General features: G+C 39.2%; 1 protein-coding gene across 2 annotated transcripts in view; it reads right to left on the reverse strand.

The window, feature by feature from the left end:
- Window positions 1-26,324, reverse strand: part of RSF1 (remodeling and spacing factor 1) — a 57,638-nt gene that overhangs the window by 25,258 nt on the left and 6,056 nt on the right. For both annotated transcript variants that reach the window (XM_030268528.4, XM_030268538.4), the window contains exons 2-5: window positions 7,449-7,540; window positions 3,151-3,243; window positions 2,319-2,524; window positions 220-377 (exon numbers count right to left, since the gene is read on the reverse strand). In XM_030268528.4, the coding sequence (XP_030124388.4) occupies window positions 220-377; window positions 2,319-2,524; window positions 3,151-3,243; window positions 7,449-7,540 (549 nt within the window). The remainder of the gene's footprint in view (window positions 1-219; window positions 378-2,318; window positions 2,525-3,150; window positions 3,244-7,448; window positions 7,541-26,324) is intronic.

The following is a 26,324-nucleotide window of genomic DNA, read 5'->3' on the forward strand; positions in this document are numbered from 1 at the left end:
GCAAAAAAAAGTTACTAAGAAAACATTTTTTTACACAGCTCTCTTCCTATAAATAAGTTTTGAAAAACCTCCAAATATATTCAGAATTTCAAAGGATTCAGTATTTACTTGATTTACTTTTTTTAAGTCCTAATCCAACACACTAACTTTTTGTGAGGCTGAAAATTCTAAAATTGCCACAGTAAAACAATTAAACTTTGATAAAAGAAGTCAGAAAACCTTGTGTAGCTGCTTCTTCACCCTTTTTGGTGTCTTCATCTTCTATGCTTGGACTTTCACGTGATGAATTCTCCTGCTGAGAATTGTTGTTTTTCAACAGAGCAGGATCAATTTGAGCTTTCAAGAGCTCAAGGGTCTCAGCAAGCTCATTGCGGTTTCTAGAAGAGAAAAATACAGTCTGAGAAGTCACTTACCTACCCCAAAGGGATTCATAAAGAGTAAATAAACATTATCGGCTTAAATTAATTACCCTAAACACCTTATACACTTATATACTGAAAACACAAGTAAACGGAAATGCTTGTCCCACCAGTGGCTGCATCTTTGCAATCAGAAACCTTTCAATTTATCCATACCAAAATAAAATTATTGGTTTTGGAAGGACCGTATCTACTTATCTATCTCAACTCAATTCCTGTTGGGTCTGGATCAAAGCTGCTACTATTATTCTGTTATTTATTATCCTCTCGTTAACCATCACTGATTATTGTTTACTATTTCTTTTTTTCTCTCACAGTGAACAAACTACAGCTTTCTGCTCATGCAACAAAGAAGCAACCATATCATTTGAGTGAAATTTGCAAAAGCAAACAGCAAAATAATTTAGATACTTTTTGCAAGTGCTTATCCTAAGCACATGCAACAAGCACCAAGTTGTCTAGAAAATCACCAACTCAAGTTATAACAGCAAAATCACTGGTGCACATCTGTCTGAGAGTGAATCTCTCAGATTTAAACTGCACATCCAACTATCAAAAAAACCCACCTTAATTGAGAAAGAATTTGAGCAATGATGGAACAGTCATTGCTTTCTTAATGGACTATAATAATAAGGCTCTCACATCTGTTTTTCAAAGTCAATGTTCAGCAATTCGTTTTTCCCAGGTTTACAGAAAGAAAGGAAGCCTGCAACAATCACAATATGTGGAGTCTCACGAGTTTTAAAACAATTTCAGATTTCTTAATGCATTACTGTGGTTTTCTGTTGTGAGTGTGGAGTGTTAGAACTCTCCCAGCAGAATGCTGGTTTCTTCTTTCAGCAATGAATTCTGGAATCTATAGTGCATGGAAGAGATGGATGATGCATGGATCAGCTCTTAATCTGTTTGTCTGGATACATTTACTTTATTCCCCCACAACAGCTGTATACATGTAACTTGTAGTAATGGTTATCATTTTATGGCCCGTTGATAGTAGTTGAAATACTTCTGCATGACTCCCTCAGTTACTGAAGTCATGGCAGTGTAAAGAACCTGCAGATAGTTTGGGTTGGAAGGGACCTTCAAAGACCAACCTGTTCCGACTTCCCTGCCATGGCCAGAGGCATCTACAAGACCAAGTTGCTCAAAGCCTTATCAAATCTGGCCTTGAAGATTTCCTGCAATGGGGCAGCCACAGTTTCTCTGCGCAACCTGTGCTGCTGCCTCACTACTCTCACAGAACTTTTCTGTACTATCAAATCTAGATCTGCCCTCTGTCAGTTTGAACCATTCCCCCTTGTCCTGTCACAACACGCCTTCTCTAACAAATCCCTCTCCCCTCTTCCTGAACCCCTTTAGGTACTAGAAAGGACTCTGAGTTCTTCCTGGATCCTTTTCTTCTCCTGGCTGGAAAATCCCAAATCTCTCAGCCTGACTTCAATAGGAGAGGCGCTCAAGCCCTCCAAGCATGTCCTTGGCTTCCTCTGGCTTCCTTCCAACAGGAGTAATTGCAATATAGCTTCCCCAAGAACAAATCTGTCCACTTGTAGCTTTCCTAACAAAGCTGAAGCTAAAGAAGCAAGAGTGTTCTATTTTCTAAGGCATTTAGCTGGCCAGTAAGGAATATGGAACCATCTTCCTCAAGACAGTCTTCTCTTGCTACATTTTCTATATATTCATTGTTGCTTGCACTAGCTGGAAACAAATTATGTGATGGCTGCTACCAACAAATCTGTGAGTTATTTCTGTACACAATTTTTCACAACATAGATGTCAATGCAGAAAATCCCACTGTCGTGAATCCTACTGTGTGAGAAATGAAGATTTATTTAAATACATTTCTGAGCCTGAGTTACAAAGAGCTAAAAACCTCACAAAATAATAAAAAAAAAAGAATACCTAACAATGCACTTCCATGTGGATCCATCCTGGTCATCCTGTTCTTCTATGTACATCCTGACATTATGCTCCTGATCCAGCTGATACCAGTACATGAGGCCATCCTTGTCCCGACCAATGGGCTGCAGACGCATGGCATCAGCATCCTCCTCGTTAATGATATTCTTAAACTTTAGATTGTCATCAAACTGACATTCACAGAGATACTGAAAAAGTAAAAAGACTGGGTAAGATATCAAAAATATAAACAGAAAGAAGAAAATCAGATTATTTCATTTCAGCATGATTTGGAACTTGTTTTTAGGCCTCTCTCTGTTCGATGTGTATCAGCTGTAGCTGTTCAGACCATGCTGTTTTTAAATCAGAGACAAGGGTTTGGGTTGGTTTTGGGTTTTTTTTAACCTGAGTAGCTTAGAAAGCTTATTCTCAATTTTTATTACATAGTACAAAAGATCTCATTCCACAATAGAACCCATACATAACCTGGAACCAACCCTGACAATTTTGTCAAGACCACAAAAGATGAAGTCCCACTTTGCCTTTGGAATTCAGCAACGTAACAAACACATTTCAAAGTGTGTAGTGCACAGGCAAAGAACTCTTGACAAAGCAGTAAGCATGAGACTGTTTTCATACACATGTGTGAAAAATATGCAAACAAAGTGTTACATGCAGTTTGGGCCCATCCCACTACGATGAATAATATTATGTCTGTTCCAAGGCCAGCTTTATATTTAATATATGCACTTATGGTTCAGTCAAGCTAAATTTGCAAGAGCTTAAAAGTGAGTGAGGAAACAGTAATTTAGAACCTTAGCTGATGAATGTGTACCTTCAGAATCCCCAGTTTGCATTCAACACTCATTTCTAGGTATCCTTTTTTTTCCATCTCCCAAGCCCAAGTGCTGTTGAATTCTTGACATATCTGTTACAAATGAAATAAGCAGATATCTAAGGTTAGGAGAAAAAAGCAACTTTAAACTTTTTTATTAGTAGTACCTTACTACAATAATTAATTATACATGATCTCTTTGAGATTGCAGTCAGAAAGTCTTACAAGAAAAACAAAAAGTAAAACTGAGGCACGTTAGCAAGCACTGTTGAATCTCTATGGAAGAGATCATCGAAGCCCTGATCACCACCACATTCTCTAACCATCCTAAATTAGGTAGCATGATTCTGAAATGGGAAGGTATTACTGCCTTTGCTGTGAACATATCTCACATTTTTCTATTTCTGTCTATTTAGAACATAAATTCTCTCAAGCAGACATGACAATTATATCTCCTTGCAGCACTTAGCAGACAAGTTGCCAGGGTCTCCTGGGGCCCTCTAAGTCCTTCAGCTGTACTACAGATAACAAACACAACTGCTACTTGCTCCACACTTTGGAATTATTACTCTTTACAAAATATCTTGAGCTACAAGCTGCTTGACAAATATTTTAAAATATTTTAAATATAGCCAATTTCAATTTATTAAAAGCAAATAAATTCAACGACACCAATATGGGGGAAAAAATCCTATCACCAGAAAAAGCAGCAGTAGAGGAGAAACAAGATTGAATCAGCATGAGCTCAAATAATAAAGATGAAGAAGAAATTCCCTCTCCTCCTAAACAACTCAGACGTGCTTAACTCTCATGAACAGACAAGCTGCTCATCAATTGAGGACACATGGTGGGATCTCCAGTATTTCCATTGGAATAGCCTCCAGTCAGTGCTGCCCTTCAGTCTGCAAGGCTGGATTCAACCAGAACAGTGCAGTCTCCCAATCAACAAATTATTATTAAACATAAGATACAGTTACCAAGCTACTTAGAAACCTGCCAATCACATCTGAATGCAGCTTTCTCTGGAAACAGCAGCAAAAATAATCCTAAATTTCATCCACCAAAAGTAAAGATTAACTGATTCATAACATAAAATTCCACCTGGGCTCCAACCAAGCAAAGGGGCTGTGACCCCTCCCCTGTCCCCACAGCCACACTACCAACACTCCACTACCCTTAGTACTGACACCATTTCTCAGGTGGCACAATGGTAAGCCTGCAGTTAGGTCAGCTCAGCCACACCATAAAGCATACTTTGATTTTAAGCTGTGACCTACAGAAAACATTAAATAGCACTCTGGTCACAAGGGATCCTGCTGAAGAGCAATTTTTCCTGCTTTGAGGTTAAGGAATATTACACAGTGACTTCTCTGATGGCAACCCAAAACTCACAGCAGGAGACAATCACTGCTCACTCACAAAATGAAGCTATTCTACTTTCTCTCTCCTTTTCAACCATGTAATATGAAGAACACTGGGAAATTGAATATCAAAACCCTTGCTCAGGGCATATGCCAGTTGCTGTTCATGACTTAGTCATTAAGTATGAGAGCAATAATGAGAAGCTTCATGTGCTACAGAGTGTACGACTGTCAAAGCAAAAGCTTCGAGACATCAGAGCTGATGAAGCATCTGTTCAAACTGAAATGACTACATTTCAACAATTAAAAACCACATAATTGTGCTTTCTCCTGACAAGTGCTGTCACAACCCTGAACTACACATGTCATTGATCCAGGCTCTGCTGAAATCTTAATCTCTGCCTTCCCAGAAAGGATGCTTCACACTGATCACAACGCTGCTGCTTGCAGGAACTCCTGGCTTCTGCCTCCTAAGAATGGTCAATGCCTTCCCACCCTGCAAGAAATGCTGAAACAGCTCTCTCAAATAATTCCAAAGAAGCTATGATGGCATCCAACACTATTACCATGCCAAATGTTCACTTTAAACAAGGAAAACAGGAACATGAAAGAGGAGTCTCCTTGACAGAGGAGTCTCCTTGAGCGGGACTTCAAACACCTGAATTCTAACAATCAGAAATTAGTTCAGAATGTGCTGGTTTTGGGCTGAAGGTTTCAGATGGACCAGTGCAGAGAAATCTTCTCTGTATTAAAATGTAAGTTATGTTTGACAATGGCTAAGTAAAACACTTTGTCAGGAGACAGTGCAATGTGATTTCACTACATGTTTCTCAAAATCAGCTAAGCTGGACACTTCCTCTTAGTTGTTGGAATGCTTAGGACCAGGCATTTCTTTACCTTAGCCATACATTACCACAACACGTTCCTGGTGCAGAGGAGGAAAGTCAGACTCACAGACACCTACAGCCATTTTATTCCATAAAAGACTAGTGCACATGCTGGTGGATCCAACTTGGGTGGTTCATCACCAGAAGAAGGAAGAGAAACAACTCTCAACTACCATGTTCACTTCCTATCCCAAAATATATCCATCTGTCAAAATACCAGCCACAGCTCAGAGACAATTTTTATGATACTCTTTATATGCACAACAGTCAAGTGAAGCACATTTTATAATTAGTTCGTATATAAACAAAATGTAATAATACATACATGCCTAAGTATTAAGAGCATGTAAGTCTGAATGCCCTTCACTAAAGTTTCTGCCTAAGTAAGAACATCTAGAATATATTAAGCCCTGTTTTATCAAAGTAACACATCAGTAGTTTCTAACAAAGGAAAAACAGGTCAACTCTGCCTCTTGGAGTGTCATCAATAATATCTGGAACAACACTGCAGGCATCAAGGAAAAATGCTCTCAGTGGTTCCGCACCTTTTCAGTTTTTCCTGGCTTTTGAGGCATTTCCCAATTCTCTTCCTTGCTTTTCTAAACTAATCATACTCCTTTGAACTGGGAACAGTATTAGCATACCTTTCTAATTAGTTATATTCAAATGCCTTTGTTCTTCAAGGTTCCTTTGAACAACTGGCCAGAATAAGCTTCAGTTTAGCTCTGGAGACTGTTAAATGAAGTAGAATTTATTAACACTTACTTGGTCTTAACAGGGGTGGGAGGGATGGTTTCCTTACTGCTTCCCTGAAGAAGAATTTCCAAACTGCTTTGAAGAAGATTTTCCAAACTACTCCCTCACACTTATTTTCTCGCCCTGCTTTCTGCTTATCACACAACTGGTAAGTGGCTTCAGTGGGGTACATAAGTTCACAAGTCAGAGTTGGGTTTTCTCAGTTTGCTGCAATGGTTTTTGGGTTTATTAAGTAATTTTACACAATTCAGTAACCACAGTAGTTGGTAATACACAAAGTAAACACAAGTTACATAAATTATTACATTACTATTTTTTTAAAGATTATCATCAATGCTTTACAGTTGGCTAACATGTCAGAATTAACAAAGACCCTTTAGCAGGTTATTCCTCAACACATTCCCAGCCCTAAAAACATCATCCCCTTAAAGTGTACACAAACCTCAAGATATATTCATACCTCTGTATGCATTTAAAGGGGAAACCTGCAGCTGGATTTGCCAAGTGCCATTATTTGTATGGTTGCTATTATCCTGATGCTGTATTTCTAGGCAAGATGTGATCACAGCTTTACAGACAATAACAAGATTACAATTCTGTGAATTAAAAGACACATGGAACATATCCAGAGGGGAAATGGTAACCTACAAATTTTGACTATCCATATATTTTTATTTTTTGAAGCAGTGTAAATTATTTAAACTGGAAACTATTTGTATATAAAGTGTCAACAAAGACACAGCTGCAATTAAAATACCAAGACAGAATTATGTAAAACAATGGAATGCTCCATTTTTACTGATGCATAATTACATTTTAATCTTAGCTGTGCCATTCTGAGCATGCAGATATCAATCATTGTAATACTATCCTTTACTATTAACACACGCTACAAGACCTCTGTATGGTTCCTGCATAAATATCAGCCAAATCACAGTAATTAAATCATATTCAGACAAGTGATATACAATGAACTGCTACTGTATAAATCTCTCCTTAATTTAACCCATTTGCAGGCTACTAAATCTTCTTTATTTAGGGTCTTAATACTCAATAAAATACTTTCCTGCCAGTTATGAGGGTGGACACTCTCACATGCAGAAGATGGTGCCTATTTTCAGAGACCTTTTTCCCACAAGCCTAGGCAGACTGCAAGTTAAGCTGGGATCTGATGTATGTGTGTTGGTGCTGGCACAACCCAAGGCTCCTGTAGCTTATACTAGGGCTTGCTCACAAAACTGTTCATCACAACCATATTCCAGCACTGCAGAATAATACAACATGCATATTGTACCTTGATCAAGTATTTTTCCCATCTGTCTGCTGTCACAGACTTCCCAATCTTTCTCATCAGTTTCAAGTGAAGCTCCACCAATTCTTTTGGGACTGTAGTATTGAGAGAGAGAGAAAAAAAAAAAAAAAAAAGAAGTTGTTAAGTCTGATGTAAATATTCTTCAATGCTAAGCACTGATAACACTGAGACACTGTGACAAATTAAGAAATTTTTTAATAAAACAGAAACTTAAAGCTTGCTGAAAAGCTCCCCTGCAGCTGAGAGAGGGAGGAAGGTAAATTTAATCATGAGTAATTTTTTTTTTAGATTTACATTTAGGATAATCATCACCCTTCAATTCAAGGATATAGAGCTCAGTGATAAACCTGTGGAAATTCTGGCAGTGTTAAAACCACAACTGTACAGGAACTACTCCAATCAAACACCTACAAAAATAATACTGCAAGCACCACACCTGCAGCTGCCTCCAGAAACTCCAAAGCCATATTCTGCACCATGTCTGGAATATCACTGGATCCAAACTATTTTTCGCCAGGTGAATGGTATGGAAGAAATGTGCTAGAAACTGTTCTCACAGATGCAGCTTTGCTACACATTTACTCTCTCTTGCACTGGAGGGACAGAGAGGTACTCCAGATACGGGGCTTCAGGAATGGTTGCCAGAAGTGCTGCCGAGTACAGCTGCACCACTGCTGTCACAAACTCAGTTTTCCGAGAAAATGTATGTGTCTCTCAGTGTACATGCCTCAGAAAAAACTTCAACAGCTTGTCTCAGCTCACATCTGTGCTTTATAAATCAATTTGGCACCACCAAGTGGCAAATTTGCAGAACATTGATTTTATAAGTTAATAAGTAGCATAGCGTCTAAGAAATACGTAATTGATAATTATTAATGACATTCTGCATACCCAGTGACATCAGCTTTCTCATCTATAATTTGCTGAGAAAAACTTAAAAAATTAACTTTTCAAATATTTTTATTTCTCTACTCTTTGCCTATAATTTTATGTTCTAAAAGCATTTTCAGTACTTCATGCTCACACATGTTGAAAGCTTTAAACCCAATAATTTTTATTCTCATAGTTCATGATTATGATTTTTCTGCTGATGCAGTAGCATTATTTAACACAGAATAAACAGCTGAGAAATCAAATGTGTTTGTTTTAAATTAGATGCCACTGAGATGTTTGTTCTTTTAATCATTTATACATTACCTGTGTGAATCTTTTCAACATCTAATTTGAATTCACCCAACCTTACTTTGTCTTTCAATCAAATGCCTCAACTTTCAGATGAACATACTGAGTTGCTAAAAAATCAGTTTGATGAAAATGCTTGTGTTGATTCAGAAATAAAGAAATTTCATATACAAACTCCATGAATAAATAAATATAAAAAGTACCAGCCTGGTACCCTCAAAGAGACCTCTTTTCAATATAGATAATTCATAAGCAACAAAACCTGGCTTGTTCTCTTTCATTCCATTTGCATATAATATTTCTATTACATATTGAAGACACCTAGTATCTCTCCTTGCTTTTCCTGAAAACTGATGCTTTTCATGATTTTGAACTAAAACCTATTTTAAAAGGAACAAGATCAAATGTCTTAACCCCAATAAGTGCCAAGCAGCTGGCACTAACAAAATTAAGCACAAAACACTTTATACACATGAGCAATTCTATCCATGTTAAGTCATACAATTAAACCTCTGCTTGTATTTGTGTGACATGGAACTGAGCCAGAGTATTCAAAATCTTGCTGAATCAAAGCTTTTGTTCAGCATCCTTTTTTGTTTGTTTTCAATCAGACCTTTTTATGGGCACATACTGATAGGAATCCTAGTTTAAAGAAGCACAGGTGATTTGTTTCAAATAAAAAACCACAAAAAATCTCAGCTAAAGCTTTACTGTGAGAAAAAAAAATGAAGAACACGAAAAAAAATTTAAATTGGAGTAATATGCACACTCTTGAATCAGCACTCCCTGTGAGTTGTGTTAGTATCTACAGAAACATCACTTTTCTCAGTTTTAGCATTTCAGCTCTGGTACTTCTAGGGTCTTCATGATGCATCGATGTGATTACTTTTACAAACTTCACTAAACACTTCATATGCATTCTCTGTTTATTACCCGTTGAAGATGCTTTTCATGTATTACGCACTATTACCGACTGGATTCCTAGGCTGCCTTTTCGCCTCTTCCCTTCGCTGAGAAGAATCCCACAGTACCTGCCTGGTGTAATGAAGGAGGCAGGAGGCTTGGAGAAGAAAACTGATGTCTAGTTTGCTCTCTAGGGAGTATGTGAAGTCCAGCCTGACCAGCCACATGCCCCAATAACCACAGGAGCAGAAGCCTACAGGACTCAGAAACAAACTCGGTATTAAATCCAAATACTGTAAATAATACAGGACGTATGCCTGACTTGTCCAAAAACACCAGCTAAGGTAGATGGCCTAAGAAGGCTAAAGAGCACTAAATCTCTCCTAGAGCACTTAGCTGGCAGGGAGTAAAGTTGCATTAGTAAACACAACAACTAAAACTTCAATCCTCTCAGAAATGCACTGAACCTGCATAACTATAAATTAACTTACTTTTGTTCAGACTATAGAGAGAATTCCTGACAAGAGTTCATTGAATTGAGACATCAGTAAGGATAATTTTTACAACAGTGTTCTATCCTAAATGTAAGGGAAAGAACATAGCAGCAAAGAAAATGAGCACAATATAAATATTTTAGGTTGTTGCTGGCTGGTTTCAGCTAATAACAGTAGACTACTATCTCCTTCGCAAAATTTCATCTCTATTCATGTGGGACCTGCATCACTCATTTCAGGAACTTATATAAGAATGTTCTGCTTTTGTAAACATTTCACATATGGGAAGGAACAATACACAGCATCCTTCTTGTATAATTTCCATTGTCTGTGAGGTTCTGGTCAAAAAAAGCGTGACGGAACATATTAAAAAATCCCCTATAAATATGAATTCTTTTCTCAAACTTTTATGAAACTTTAATCTCTCTGGAAAGTAATACAGGAGTTCTCTAAAACCTTCTCAGAATATGCTTAAGAAGTGGAGAAAACACCAGGACTGTGCACAGGGCTAATAGCAGTTCTTCTTTTACAAAAGTGCTGTACAAATATTTCAAAGAATTTGCTTTAATTAAAGCATGGTGCATTCTGCTAGATATTCAAAAATACATACTTTTCATAAGAAGAAGTCATAAGCCAGGAAGAATGAGTCACTATATACAATTATAAGGCTTCTGATGGAGTTCAGCCCATTTAAGCCCTACACTTTCCTGGCAGGCACCCTGTCATCTGAGCCTCACACAGTATCCTTTGAACACTATTCTGTCTACTCCAGCATTTCAGGGAGCATCCTATACATCAGTCACATGCCTAATACATTCAGAAACATCAGAATAATTGAAATGGAAGAGAAAACATACAAACATGTGAAACCCCCATGATCTGGCTATAAAAGCTGTAACTTTCAAACACCTACACAACCACAAATTAAAGACAACTTCTCATGTAACCATAATCCCATTTCACCACTATTTATCTTCCCTGCCAAAATGAAAAGGCTTACAATTTACCTAAAAAAACTTGAAACAGCAGATGAAAACAGAAAACATGACAAAGTCCTGAGTCCAGAGGGACGATGAGGGAATCTGTTATTTTGAAAATTATTATAAACAAAAAAAACCTTGGTATCAAAGCAGATTTGGAGTGCTGGACACAGAGAGGAGGACTGGAAACACGATATCCACAGAACACCTGGTACTGAGGTGGATTACAAAGCCTGTGCCTACTGTCCTCCTTCTGGGACCCAGGAAGAGAACACTGAACTCTTAGTGCTGGGGGGACATGGGGTGAAGGGAACTCTGGGATGCAAAGGCTGCTGGCTATTTTTCATGCTTCATGAACACAAACAGGTCTTCCCAGTTACACCAGTAAACCATTTTCCATGCTAACTTGTTTTGGCAAGCAGAGGAAATAAAATTACTCATAAGACATACATGGCAAATATTTCCATTAACCATGTGTTCACTTACATCCTTCTGCCTTGACCAAAATTACCTCTGCACGCTATAACTGCACTGTCAAATAACACCACACTGAGCAAGAGGACAGCTGAGATTGATGTGATCATTAATGATCTCCCACCTCCTTTCTGCTAAGGGAAGGTAGCTCTCAGCAACCTGCACACAGCTGATGTGGATTAGCTACTGGCACCGTGCATGGAGTTTAATGGCAAATAGGAGAGGGTTTCCACCCTGTTCAAATCGCTCTGCTGTGAGTGCCGGAGGGAGCTGTCCTGGAGGCACACACAAAGGCAAGAGCATCTCCTCAGACATCAGTAAAGAGTCAGCACGTGGCCACTGTGGAACAGGCTGCACAGAGAAGCAGTGGATGCCCCACCCCTGCAAGTGTTCAAGACCAGGTTGGATGGGGCTTGGAGGAGTGTGGTCTAGTGGAAGATGTCCTGGCCCACAGCAGAGTGGTTGGAATGATCTTTAGGGTCCCTTTCACCCAAAGGTGATAATTTACCACTTGGCCCATCACACTAACCATGTAGTTAATTCCCTTTACAGACAGGTCCTTAGGCATAAATCTGCTTAAAACCAGTCAGCTGCATCCCTTACAAAAAGCAGAAGAGTCCCCAATAGACATGTGACCACATTTCCAGCAACTTTAATATTCTCCTTAATTTCTCTTTGAAGTCTGAAGTCCCACAAGTACTCTGAGGCAACAAATATCTTGTCTTCTAGATTAATTTCAACCAAGGAGAAGTCCCTCATCTGTTTCATTAAGCAACTAGCAAACACTGAGTAAAAGAAAGGAAATAATATCTTCCCTTTGGCACCAGCACTGGTTTACGATAACATAAATATTCTTGTTGATGAACTATCTAATTTGTTTCTCATCTCAGCTCAGTATAAGGAAAATGTGAGACCCTTTTAGTTATTCACAGAAGTTTATAGATCAGAGAAAAATGGCGGCCTTGGTATGAACTTGGCATGATAAATAAATAAAAAGACAAAACTCCCTACTTTGAAATGAGGCAAAAAAATTCAGTAAACCTCTGATAAAAAATTGTGGCACTAAGGAGCCTCATCTTCACACAGCAATCTTGGCATAAAAATAATAATATGGAATCAAGTGACCTCATGAGAAAAAGAGCAGTTGTTCCTGTTTGAAAGGACAATCTAAATATCTTCTTTTCTGAGTCACTTTGGTAGCATTATCCTACCAAATTGTGTGCCTACAAAAAGAAAAAAAAAGAAACTGCTCTGCCTCCTGAGTGAATGAAAAGAGCAATTAAACATGCTGTAATTAAACCACAGATCAAAACAGAATGAACAAGTCACCAAGTAGCAGTTTTATATCCTGTTCCTAGAAAGATTGTTGGCAGGCATTACAAACAAACAAACCAAGCTCACATTTAAATGACATTGTTATCCTAGGAAAGTACTTTGAAATCTGGATGCTCACCAGCTAGATCATTTTCTCACAAATATCTGAGAACGTTTATCTCTCTTATCTGTACAAATACGTATTTGAAGACTCTCCTCTTACCTGGATGATTCAGAGCACAGGTCACTCTAACATTAGCCAGCAAAGGTAGGATTTTTATCCTGCTGGTAAACCCCCTCCTACACATTCCCATGTGAGGAACCCAGCATACCACCTCTTTCGCTGCCACTTGCAAATGAATCATGACCAACATGGAAACATCATGACCAAACTGGGACCAAAATGCCTTTTCTACCCCCACTTCTTTTAGTAAGTTGCATCACCAGGCATAACAGACCTTGCTAGCAGAATCGCATCCTGACCTCACTGCATCAGTCCAAGCCAGCACTGCCAAGTCCCAGCAGTAAACCATGTCCCCAAGTGCCTCATCTACACATCTTAAATATGCCCATGCATGGTGACTCCACCATGGGCAGCCTGGGCAGCCTGTCCCAGTGCTTGACAGCCCTTTCCATGAAGAAATTTTCCTAATATCCAAACGAAACCTTGTCAGCACAACTTGAGACCATTTATTCTTGCCCTATTGTTTTTTACTTGGGAGAAGAGACCAACCTCTTAACTGGCTACCGCCTCCTTTCAGGTGGCTGTAGAGTGATAAGGTCCCTCAAGCCTCTTTTTCTCCAGAATAGAAAATCCCAGTTCCCTCAGCTGCTTCTTGCCAGACTTGTGCTCCAGACCCTCCACCAGCTCTGTTGCCTTTTCTGGACACACTCCAGCACCGCAATGTCTTTTTTGTACTGAGGGGTCCAACATGGAACACAGAATTCGAGGTATGGCCTCATCAGTGCCTGGGTCCCACTGGCCACACTACTGCTAATACAAGCCAGAATGCCACTGGCCTTCTTGGCCACCTGGGCACACAGCTGGCTCATGGTCAATGGCTGTCAACCAATACCCCCAGGTCCTTTCCTGAGAAGCAGATTTCCAAACACTCTTTCCTAATCCCATAGCATCACCGTGAGCATCCTTTCCTCCCATTATCTTTTATCCTACAATCTTTCCTAGTGTACAGTTCAATCTGATTATGCTTTGCTTTCTAATGCTCACACTACCATCACTACCTTCTCACTGTATATGAAACTGAGATTTAAAAAATCACTTTCATTGTCATAGTGTAACTTCTGAAGCTGGAATTAAAGGCCATACCAAAGTAAACAAAATCGCTGGAGAGCTGTTCTTCAGCAGCTCTTCAGCAGACAGAAGATGGTTTAATCTTTCACAAGCCCCTATTTCATTCTCTGGGTATTAAGTGCCTAGGAATGTTGGGGACTTTTTAAGCTAATATATTATAAGGAACAGCAGAAAGGTTAGCAAAAGCAGCACTGATGTTAGAATAAAGCATAAAATTTAGCAAGAAAATCATACTGTACTGTGCAATGAAAAAGAATAGGAGGTAGAAGAAAAAAAGAAAATTACTTTGAAAACAATGCAGGAAAAAATAGCACAGAATCTATTTTAGAAACTGAAAATAGTCCAAGAAAGACAGCAAATGAAAGCCCAGTTTAATGACTCGAAAAATGTATTGAATAAAAAATGGGCTCCAGTCCACAAACTTAGGATATGTGAAGAGCAAGTAAGACAAATCAAGCTGTGGCAGCAATATGCAAACAAGCAGAATGCCCTTAAAAACAGATACTGGAAACATTTGAAATTATCACTGATAGTCACTGTTGGCAGTTAACTCACATGCAGTGACAACACCGTACATTTCTACTCTCTAAAATCAAGTGAGCTTGACTTGCTGATCCTTCATTTGTGCAGATGCAAACGCTGACTGAAACTGCTGAGACCACACCCCATGAAAGTGAAGACACCACAGCACAGGTATCTCTCATTCTAACTTCATTCTAGCTGATACAGAGAGGAAACTAAAATTACTCCAGTATTCTCTTACTTGCTGATGCATCCCAGTCTCCAATACAACTAAGACTTTTAGACCATGAACAAAAAATCCTCCTCATTTCCTTCCTTAGCCCTGGACTGTGTAATTACAATTCTCAAATAAAGTGTAGGTGTGACAAAGGTGAAAAGTAATTGTAAAGATCACACTTCAGTAGTAGACTCTAGTGTGCTTCACAGCTCCTCACTGCAAGTATGTATCTCCATGGCTTCTGGATCCACTGGCGTAAGTTCACTTCAGGGAAATTTCGGTAGTTTGGGTTTTTTCCACTGGAAGAAGCAGGCAGAGATGAGCTGCAGTGGGTGGCATCAACATGCCCAGTTCAGGGACAGGGAGCCAGCCTTTGGAGCGTGTTGCAGAATACACTTGCTCATTCCACCTGTGCTAGGCACAAAGGTGTCCTACAGAAAGTGGAGTTAAGAGCCGTAACAAAAAGAACAAGCAGGTTGATCAGAGGGCTTGATCCAACTCTGCCATAAGAAATGCTAAAGAGGCACATCTTAGGAAACACAACCCCTCTCCTGGAATATCAGTAGCAAAAGGAGGATTTACATCCTGATGTCAGTCAGGATGTCAGTCTGGACTGACATCAGGATGTAAGCAAAAGAAATTGAGATGGCAATATTCACCGTGCTCACCTTTTGATCTAACACTAAGTTACACAGCCACTGAAGTGGTAAAATTTAATTCAGTGTCTTCATTCACTTTCAGATCAAAATTACAACTCCCTCCTAGGAGGATGACCCAGACAGAAGGCAAGCAACTAGAAAAGAAATGCTATGAGTCTAACTCCTGTGAAAACAAGCCCGAGTTTTCATTCCTACACCAAACTCCTGGAATTTTGTAGATATTTTGCCTTTAAAAATAGGAAAGGGCAGCAGCATAGCATTAGGATTAATCTAAGCACCTGGACAGATATCTACAAATGTAGATACTGACACCTATGTGTGTCAGCTAATTCCATATAATCCATTTACAACCCACAGAGAGAAACACACTCTCAGGAGGAGTCAGCCCATCCTGAAGTAAAACATTTGAGCTCTGCTAAATACACTTGAAGAGATTATTCCTGTTATAGAGTGTATGGCAACTTCTTCCAGTGAAAACTACCTCTTCCAGTTGGGGAAGGTCTTAAAGACACAGGAGTATTATCAGATACTGGGAATGGGTATATCTTGTTCTCAAACCCTTCCCTAAGCTCTTACACTCCCCATTAAACAGAATTACCACTGCAGATCTCACTCTAGCTCCTACACTTTGTGCACAAACACTTCCAGCAGACAAAATCAAATGTCTAAGCATGGCAGCATTTAACTTCAGATGAAAGCTTATATCCTGCTATGTTAAACTAAAACCATCCTCAGTGCAGTGAAATAAGTGAAGTGTTTAGTACCCATGAGCATAGAGTGGTATACATCAGTAGTTAAGAAACTGTCAGCTTTATTTAGCTTTATTCATATAATGAACATAACAAGCTGCTTTTAACACTTTCTGTTAGAGGATAAGTTGAATGAAAGTCCTTTTTCACTCCACTATATGAAAAGAACTAAATGCATTTTAATCCCTTACTTTGTTTTGTTACTAGAAACATCCCTCTGGTGTTAATTTTACCACATTTCTCAGGTACTGTCCAAGTGTGAATATTAACAGCATTAACAGAGGGAGGATGTTGATTATACCACAAAATCACTTTCTCCCACATCTCTCACTTGACTAAAAAGGCAATATTAAAAAATTCAGGTTGAATAAAACCCACTTTTCTAAAGCAAGTTTCATTACCAAGGTTACACTTCCTCAATCTTCTCTTCAGATGGAAAAACCCAACCAACAAAAAAAAAACCAAAAAAAAAACAGAACTAAGGCCTACAACATCAAAGAATCACAAATATTTATCCTCTTCCATGCACGATCTACTGCAAGGACATTTCCGTCATTTTTCAGATTTAATTACAGAAATAGCAGTTTTTTTCACTAGTCATTGGTGATCCAACCTGTATTTCAAATAAAGCTCATTTATACTCAGGGATTCACCATTTTATCTTTCATTTTCCAACAATTTTACTGAACCATAGCAACAGCTAAATATTTCTTTGTAGTTTCTCAGTAGCTGTCAAATATTGCAGACACTTTTTTTTTTTTGAAAACCTAGTCTTACAAACCAGAATGTTTTTCATAATATTTTTTATTTACTGGACCCTAAAGAGGTATAAAAATAAAACTACAGTGCAAAGACACACATTTTATGCCTTTCAAAACATCCAGCAGTGAAGAACTGGTGCAGAAACATTTGAGTACTACTCAGTAAGCATTTGGTATTTGACAGGCAGCAGCATTATGTGAGCATGAGGTTTTTTTAAGGATCAGGACAAGCAAACTTTGAAGGTGAAGCCAACGCAAGTCATTCTGCAATGCAGAACACGCTTCCCTGTCAGCTGGAAATAAGTAACTGCATGCTTGTCCTGCTCTAAGGTAATATAAGTTCATTAATCTATCAGCAGTGCAAGTGAAATTTTAAAATAATTTATAAAAATACCAGAGATCCAGCATGAAATGTACTGTATCTCAGAAACTTGGGCAAAACAATCACAACAGCAACATTTATAGCAGCTGACAAAGATTTCTGGGAAAGGTAGAAGTCACATGGCTGGATGAAAGTCATTCTACAGATGAATTAATGATCCCAAACAAAGAATTCTACAACTTTAACCCAATTAGCACAGAATTTGAGGGTTCTTTTCAATAATTTCAAAATAAGTAGCAACCTTTTGTCCGTTATGTCTAATGAAACCCAGGAAGCACGTAATAATAGAAATTTAAGAAGCAGAATTGTCCAAGACAGTTGTCTCACAAAGTGCTAGTAGTACATAAAGTAGTATATAGTGTGGTTTTTCACCAACTTCCTTAAGTCTAGATCTAAAATGAAGACTGCTTTAGACTTAAAGCAAACCACTTATGTTCCCTGAAGAGCTGGTAACCAAACCATTTACAAAGTGAAGACTCACAAAGTGAAGACTCACAGAAGTTTCATTACCTGAAACGCCCAACTCTTAGGTATGAATTTCTATCAGAAAATTCATGTTTTGACCTGTCAACACTATTAAAATATCTTAACATAATTCTTTTAATTGCAAGAAACGGTTGTAACTGTGGGGCTGTTGCAGCTTCCCAGGGGAGCCAAGACTGTCACCTTTGGGATCAACAAGCCTCAGACCCCTTTGCCAGGCTGGCAGCACTGTTGCCTCTAATAACTCAGGCTCAGCTGCCATCAGCCACCTCTTATACAACTTTTAATCTGAGCTAGAAAGTAAGACAAGGGTAACAGCCTGAAGGGACACTGAACTTGTCGCTACCATTCCCATAAATCCTGCCATCACTCAGTCTCATGTCTGAGATACAAACCCTCCAACCTACACAGCCACAGGTAGATGCTGTCAGGATACGAGAAGAACCTGGCAGCTTGGGCTGCAGACAGATGGAAAGTGCCACAAAGTAACCCAAACACAGCACAGTATCTGAAAGCATAAAACTTCTGCCATCAAATCCTTCCCTTCCCATATACGACAAAACAGACAGGAAGATGAACACACTGAGCAGCAGGAACAGCTGAGCACGGCACTCGGAAAAGAAAACAATGAGCCATGGTGCGGATCACTCGATGTGACAGTGACTACCAGCTGCTGTTTCAGGAGGTGCATAAAGAAAACCCAGTGCACATGTAACAAAATTACCTGCCTCTAGGTCAGCTTTAAATCATCTTTTTATAGAGCCTGGCTTAACATAAAAGCAAGAAACTTCAAGTTCTTAGTTTTATTTTAAAATATTTTCACTACAACTCAACATTTGTATCAGTTTCTAAATATTTTTGGGCTCTGGCCTCAATAATTTGCAGCAATCAGCTGCAATTACAGAACACGTGAAAGGCATCTAAATCTCAATTACTTTTCAGTTTCATTCAATGCACCATTTTTCTGGTTTTACAACATAAAAGGAATGTAAAACTCCAGGAGCCTTGCTTTGAATACTTTAAAAAATGTCCTCTGAAGTCAATAGCATAAACTGCCATGCAGTCGTCCTTCCTCTACATTCAGTGTTATCTTTCAAGGTGGAGCTGCCACTGCTGAGCACTAAAATCAAGATAGAGGCAAACAAGCAAACGACAAAACAAGATTTTATACTCAAAATAATATATCCCCCAAGTTTTAGTATGATTCTTAACTCATTCCTCATGCTGTTATTTTGGTAATTTTAAAACTCCCTGTCTGTGTTAATAGGCATGTTCCTTGACTTATCACAATATTACCTAGAGTATTTTGTTGAGCTAACAGCTAATTGTAACAACTCTCCTTTATTCGCATTTTTTTTGCCCATGGCAATATTATTTTATCAACAGCAGTGCTTCCCCTTAGGCTGAATCAGCCATCTTACACCTCAATCTTTTTAAGAACAACTCATGTCCTTCTGGTTTCTTAGCAAATGAGATTAATTGCCCATGCTATAAAAAAAAAATTTAAAAATTAGGAATTCTACTTTAATTATACTACAGTGACCAATAAAAAATAATCTTTTTTTCTAACTAACTTCCTGTTATTTAATCAGTTTAAAATTCATTATGGTGCTTTCCCTCTGGACACTGACTCACACTCAGTGGTAGACTGGGCTGTAGTGATGCACCCCCTCATGTTCTGCCAAGCCTTCTGCCACGCAGGGTTGTCAGGGCTGGACAGAAAGCAAAGCCTCTCCTCAGCAAGTCCTAACTTAAAATCAACAGCAAGAACACAGACCACTGGTAACATCAGTTTGCATTAACATGCTGGGCTGTAGACTGAAAAGGCTAAAAACACTCTCCATGCCTCACCTGATCCCTCCTGCCACAAAGAATAATGTCAAAGAAAGGGCTGGGCATGAGAGTTACTATCTGGGTCATGCCATGCAAGGTTGCTCTGGAACACTAAGTCAACCACCTTAATCAGTGACCTCTTTAAAAAGACTGCATCTATATGTAAGCATATGTCAAACATGAGGCACCTACCTTTGCTTCAGAGAAATTATCCATGCTTTCAAAGAATCAGCAGTATTTCTCTCTGGAGAATAACTACTACAGCTATTAGAACTATGAAAGTACAATTTCATGAAGTTTATGAAAACTATATGTAAAAGCTCATTGCTTTTGATTTCCTTAATCTTTGCTGAAGTGTTTAAAACATGCTAGTCACTCTGGTTTCCATTTCTTTACTCAAATACACACCTGTATATTTTTTTACCAGCTGTACTGCTAAACCTTTTCAGAAAGCCAAGCTAATACCTAATCCAGGCAACTCAGCATGCTTCCACATTATTAACCATGTTCTACATAATTTCCTAATATTTCAGTTTTACCATATTTCATCATTATTGCCCGACACGCAATAGAATCAAGATATCACAAATTAGTCTAATAATGACACCTTATCCAAAGAGGTTATTTAAGTTCTCAGTAACATACTTATTTTAATCATTGCATTGTGGCTGATGATTTTAGCCATCCATGTCTCCCAGATTTTTCTTCTTTTTAATAAGACACTCTTCTGTCCACGTGTTCTGCAATTTCCCCTTGGACTTTTTAGCTTCCTTCTTTCTACTGCTAGCTATGAATACATTTTCCTGGACTTCAGCAGGGTTAGATTTCTACCCTTCAAACAATTTCTACTCGGCAGACAAACCAACCCTTAGACCTTAGGCTTATCCTCACCATCCTACACCCATTTGTCCAACCTGCATTCAGAGACATCTACTAGCTTTGTGAACATGCTCCATCATCTAGGACATAGTGCTTTTATTCCTTGACTGTCTACTCCTTCTGGTCTCCCTTTATTAAGGTTAGGTCTTCCAAAAGCACCCTTGTCATACAAATTTTTCTTACCTGCTGCTAAACTTTCTTAACCTTCATACACAGTGTTAACATGTTGTTTAGGAGGTCAGCTAATGCTGTCTGATACAGATTTTGTCTAAGCTTAAATATACATTTTAAGGGATAATTTTGCCACTTAATGGAAGTGTCTTTTGTAAAGCAGGGCATTCACATGGCTACTTTATGCCAGCTTAAACTGGTTCCCTCTTTACGACCACCTCCAGGCAATACTGGGAGGGGGATTAAGTGCTCCTTTTTGTTGTTGTTGCACCCAGCACACAGCTCTCCACCTTGGCTGCTTTATTGCAATATATTGTTGATAACTACAAGAACACCACACTGCAGGCTCTGGGATCAAACTAAAATTTCCACACTTTATGATTCACTAATTAATACAGCTTTTGTGAACCATCGCCATTTGTTCTCAGGAGGAAACCTTTATAATCCTGATAGTCATTAATACTAAAAGGCAATAAATGTACCCTGGCACTGGTGGTGCTCCTAGATAGCTGTAGATGAGTTGGAAAATAGCCAGGGTAGTACCACAGGGACACTGAGTAGAGTAGAAAATAAAGTGTTTACTTACACACAAACCTGAACAAACAGTTTTATTCAGCATACTACTGGTTCAGGACAACTGTTAGGATAGAAAAATGTTATAGCCCTAGACAATCAAAAAAAACGGGCAATGCCTCATGCTGATAAGCACCATTTTCCTAGAAGAGGATTTTAGAGATCCAGGTATACTGCGTCACAGGTAGGTAAGGTACAAGTTGCTTCAAATATCTTGGTATCAAATATCTCCATTCCTCAAATATGAACCAAGCCTGTTCAAGGGTTCAAGGGCATAAGCAGCATTTCTCTCCAAAGTACTAAAAGACCTAAGTGATCGTAATGGAAAGAAACTGAATACTAAAACAGAGCTGCTGAAAAATGGGAATCTTGAAAAACAGGCCTCCTCTCACTTAGCAAAATTGTTTTCCCCAGACCACTAGACATCAACATAGTCAGAATTTCTGCAGTAGTTCTGAGAAATTCTCCGCTGCTTGAGCTTTTAGAGCTTTGTTTAGCTCCTGGGGAATAGGCAAGAGACTGACAAATGTTAGAGGCTACTAAGAAATACCTGTTAATACTAAAATACTAGTCAAGTTTTATAGATGAGTTGAAGCAAAGGAAAGTTCATTGATTTGGAGAAAAAATGGAAGAGAAGAGAGGGTAATGAAATAGGGTAGAAAGATCACCTCAGTGTAACGAACAGCCACAGACCTCACTATTCCACAACTGGAACACTATGCTCTTACTGCAAGGCTGGAGGACATAAAAAGATATACACACCTTTTACAAGTTTTATTTCTCAGTGGTTTAAGCATTTTACTGAACTCAAAGAAACATCAAAGCCAACCATCAAACACTGCTGCACTGCTCTGCCCCATCATCAGTGCTCAAGCAGGGAGTAAAGAAGAGCCCACAGCACATCGGGAGCGTGCTCCACAGCACTGCAGCCCACACAGGCAGCCTGGCAGTTCTGCCACCATGGGATGGGTGATCCCTGCAGTACACACTGCCTGCATCAGGAGATACTCCTGGAATGCAAGTTCAGCTCCCTCACCAGCCATACTCCTGCTTTTCCTCTCAGAGGAGCACAACAGAGATTGTTCTGGAAGGATACCAGAGGATAATTGTTCCAACAATGGCAGAAAACACGAAGTCCTGCATACCTCCCTCAGCTCCTGGCTGTCATGAACATGGAGGAACACAGCTGTACCAAGCAGCACTGTATGGCCCAGAGAGAGACCTCAATATTAACATGGAAATTTCCAAATTGTAAGGCAATTGGCTTTGAGGTAGCAGTGAGCATATAGCCACAGCTATCTTCATCAGGTTATCTATTCATCATCTTCCCATCATCTGCCCCTTCTTGACAGCTTAGTAGTTCCTGTCCTCTGCTTCAACCCACACAAAGGAATTCTTCCTGTCATTGTGATCAGGAGGAGTCAGCATAGACTCATTAAATCATGCTTGACCAAGCCAATTGGCTTCTGCAATGAAACAACTAACTGGATGGATGAGGGGAAAGCAGTGCATATTGTGAACTTGACTTTAGGAAGGATTTTGACACCGTCTCTCACAACATTCTTATAGACAAATTCAGGAAGTGTGGACAGGATGAGTAGACAGCGAGGTGGAACAGCAGATCCCAAAGGGTCATAAACAGAAACACAGGGTCTAGTTGGAGGCCAGTCACTAGCAATGTTCCCCAAGGTTCTGTACTGAGCCAAATATTGTTTAATTTATCCATCAATGACTTGGTTGAAGGGACAGATTACTCTGCAGCAAGTTCACACAAAGCTGAGAGGAGTGGCCAACACCACAGAAGGCTGTGCAGCTCTTCAGAAGGGCCTTGACACCTTGGAGAGACAGGCAGAGAGGAACTTTTGAAATTCCACAAGGGCAGATGCAGGGTGCTACACCTGGGAAATAATAAACTCACAGGGCAGCACAGGCTGGGGGCTGACTTGCTGGAAAGCAGCTCTGCTCCTTCCAGAGAAGAACCCTGGGGTGCTGGTGGACAACAAGCTGTCCATGAACCAGCAGTGCCTCTGTTGCTAAAAAGGCCAGTGGTACCTGGGATGCCTTAGGGAAAGCATTGCCAGCAAGGCAAGGGAGGTGATCCTGCCCCTCCACTAAGACCCAGTAAGGCCATGTCTGGAGTGCTTTGTCCAGTTCTGGGTCATCAGTACAAGAGAGACATGGAGCTCCTGGAGCAGGTCCAGTGGAGGGCTGTGAAAATTTTTAAGGTACTGGAGCATCCATTTTAGAAGTTAAGTTTGAAGCCTGTTCAGCTCCAAGAAGAGAGGGGCTGACAAGGGATCTCATCCATGTATGTAAGTATGTAAAGGGAGGGTGCCAAGAAGATGGATCCACGTCCTCAGCAGTGCAAAGCACTAGGATGCAAGGCAATAGGCAGAAACAGATGTACAAGAAGTTCCACCTGATTATGAGAAAGAACTTCTTTACTGTATAGATGACCATGCACTAGAACAAGCTGCCTGGAGAGGTTGTGGAGTTTTTCAAGAACTGTCTGGATGCAATCCTGTACAATGTGTTCTGGGATGACCCTGATTGAGCACAGAAGTTGGATCAGATGACCCACTGTTTTCTCTTCCAATCTGACCTGTTCTGTGATTCTGTAATGTAAATGTCAGCTTTGGGATGAGCTCAGAAATGTACGTACCAAGCAGTGGGCACTAGTAATTGTACATGTCTATCAGTTAACTGTTCCTACACTAGACAATACAACTTGAAGTAATTCCAAACAAAAGAAAAGAAGTTCATGGTAGGTGCTGAAGATTCAGGAAGACCCTGAGTTATAAACATAGGTGCAGGCATAATATTCTGAGAAACTCTTAGAGCTTCTGCAAACCTCTGAATTTGGCCAAGGAAAAGTGCTGATGGATTGCTGGCTAAAACACAACTTCCATCTTATATGTGTTAATGGGGTCACACACAACTCACTTTGATGTTTATGAAGTTCTCCAACACAATTGTACTACAGTATAGCACACTGCCATGGAGCTTCTTTCACTAAACACCATCTCACACCAGCCACAAGAATGTCCACCGATATTCCTGGTTCTTATACATGCATCCTGAAAAAGACTCTGACTTGGAAGGAATATCAGAAGCTTTTTCTCTAGTTCTCTACCATCCAAACTGTGTTGAAATTCAATAAAGCCACCTACTGAAAGCAAACCACTCTTCCTTGATGGAGAGACATGCTCCAACAGAATCTTCATAATCTCTAGAAAGGCTAAGCTTTGTGAGGGGGCCTCAGATGCTCTGTAGCTCATCTGTGCCTGAAGAGCAGTGTCCCAGGTTCCTTTTTTCCATCCCATAAGGCATTCTGCCATCTCTTTCAGATGGGCAGTACTACTGGCAAGAGACTGAACTGCTTCTCTCACCAGAAGTACAGTGCTTTCCTGGCTTCTACACTCGATCGTGAGATGTGGAGTCTACCTAAAATTGCATTAACAGTATAAATATGAAAGCATACTGGGATGAGCTGGTGTGCCAGCTCAACACACATAAAGGTATGATGTCTCCCCATGGAAAAACTAACAAAATAGGAATATTTATGAGATAATTGTTTCCAAGGTAAACTTCACTCCTTAAATGAATGATCAAAAAGCCAGTGTAATCATCAAATTAATCATACATCATACAAAGCCTTGTAACATCAAATTAATCTACACCAACTGAAATGTAGATCAGACTAGTTTGCTCTGCATTAGAGACTTATTTGCCACAAAGTCGGTGCAAGAACGACCTGGTACTTACTTTCGCCAGATTTAACCATGTTAAATTGTTTGAAGATATAATCTCCAAGCCACTGGAGTCTACCTCCAGCAAATTATTTAATTTGGTGTCTAGAAACATGAACGTAGAGCCTCCATCATAGTAAAAAATGCAAAAAGCACAGAAGAAATACACCAAGTTCTGAAGTTCACTAGCCATGCTTTTATTCTCCAGTAGCTAGTTGCTAAGTTAAAAATGCAGCATTTTACTAACAGGTGGTGGATTAATGGCTTTGACATAAGTGTTTTGGTTCAGTCCCTAGATGCAGCAGGAAGGTACTATTATATACTTACATATATACAGTCAGGTCAGCCTGCATTAAGGTGGTAACTACTTGACTGATTCAGAACAGCAAAATTTCTTATTCACAAAGGAAAGGATGTGAAAAGACATGAACACTCAGACCTGCAGAGCAGATGAAAAGTGTTACCTCCTGATACAGTTCCAGGGCAGAAGAAAGATTCTAATGTCAATACAGCCACACACTTAATATGTTAATGAAGAAGATGCAGTAATATATAATGTGTGAATAAACTCCACCCACCCTACACTACAGACACTACCAACATAGTATGTCAATACTTGGCCATTTACATAATAGGACACCACATTAATTAATCCTTCATTTAAACCAGGTAATAAATCTTATATACAATATAAATTATTAAATTTAAAGTGAAGCAATGTTTGACAGTACTTCCATATCACATTTATCACCTACTGTTAACACTAACCAATCTTCTGTGGATATTACGAGTTACTGTCGTATCACAACTTTACCTAAGAGTCACATCAAACCCTGTAACTTCTGATCAATAGTACACAAACACACTTCATATCAAACATTAAATACAAGAAAAAAATCAATCACATTAACAAACACCATTTCACTACCTTTCTCATTGGAAAAACAGCTAATCTTGAGCTTGAAAGTCTGTCAAGCTCCATGTCATTAGATAGAGCTGCCTTTGCTTGTTATATTAAACAGCTAAAAAGTCTCAGGTGTCTTTCTCCCATATATATACTCAACATTAATAGTTAAATTCTTCAGAGAATGGTTAAGAACCCTTAAGCTTAATATTGTATTGCTTTCCAGAGGTACTGGAATGACAACAAAAAACCACAGACATAACCTACTTATAACAAATTATTTCAATATCCAAGTTAATTTGAAAAAATTTCTTAGA

This window comes from Taeniopygia guttata, chromosome 1 (assembly GCF_048771995.1).
Source record: "Taeniopygia guttata chromosome 1, bTaeGut7.mat, whole genome shotgun sequence".
NCBI lineage: Eukaryota > Metazoa > Chordata > Aves > Passeriformes > Estrildidae > Taeniopygia > Taeniopygia guttata.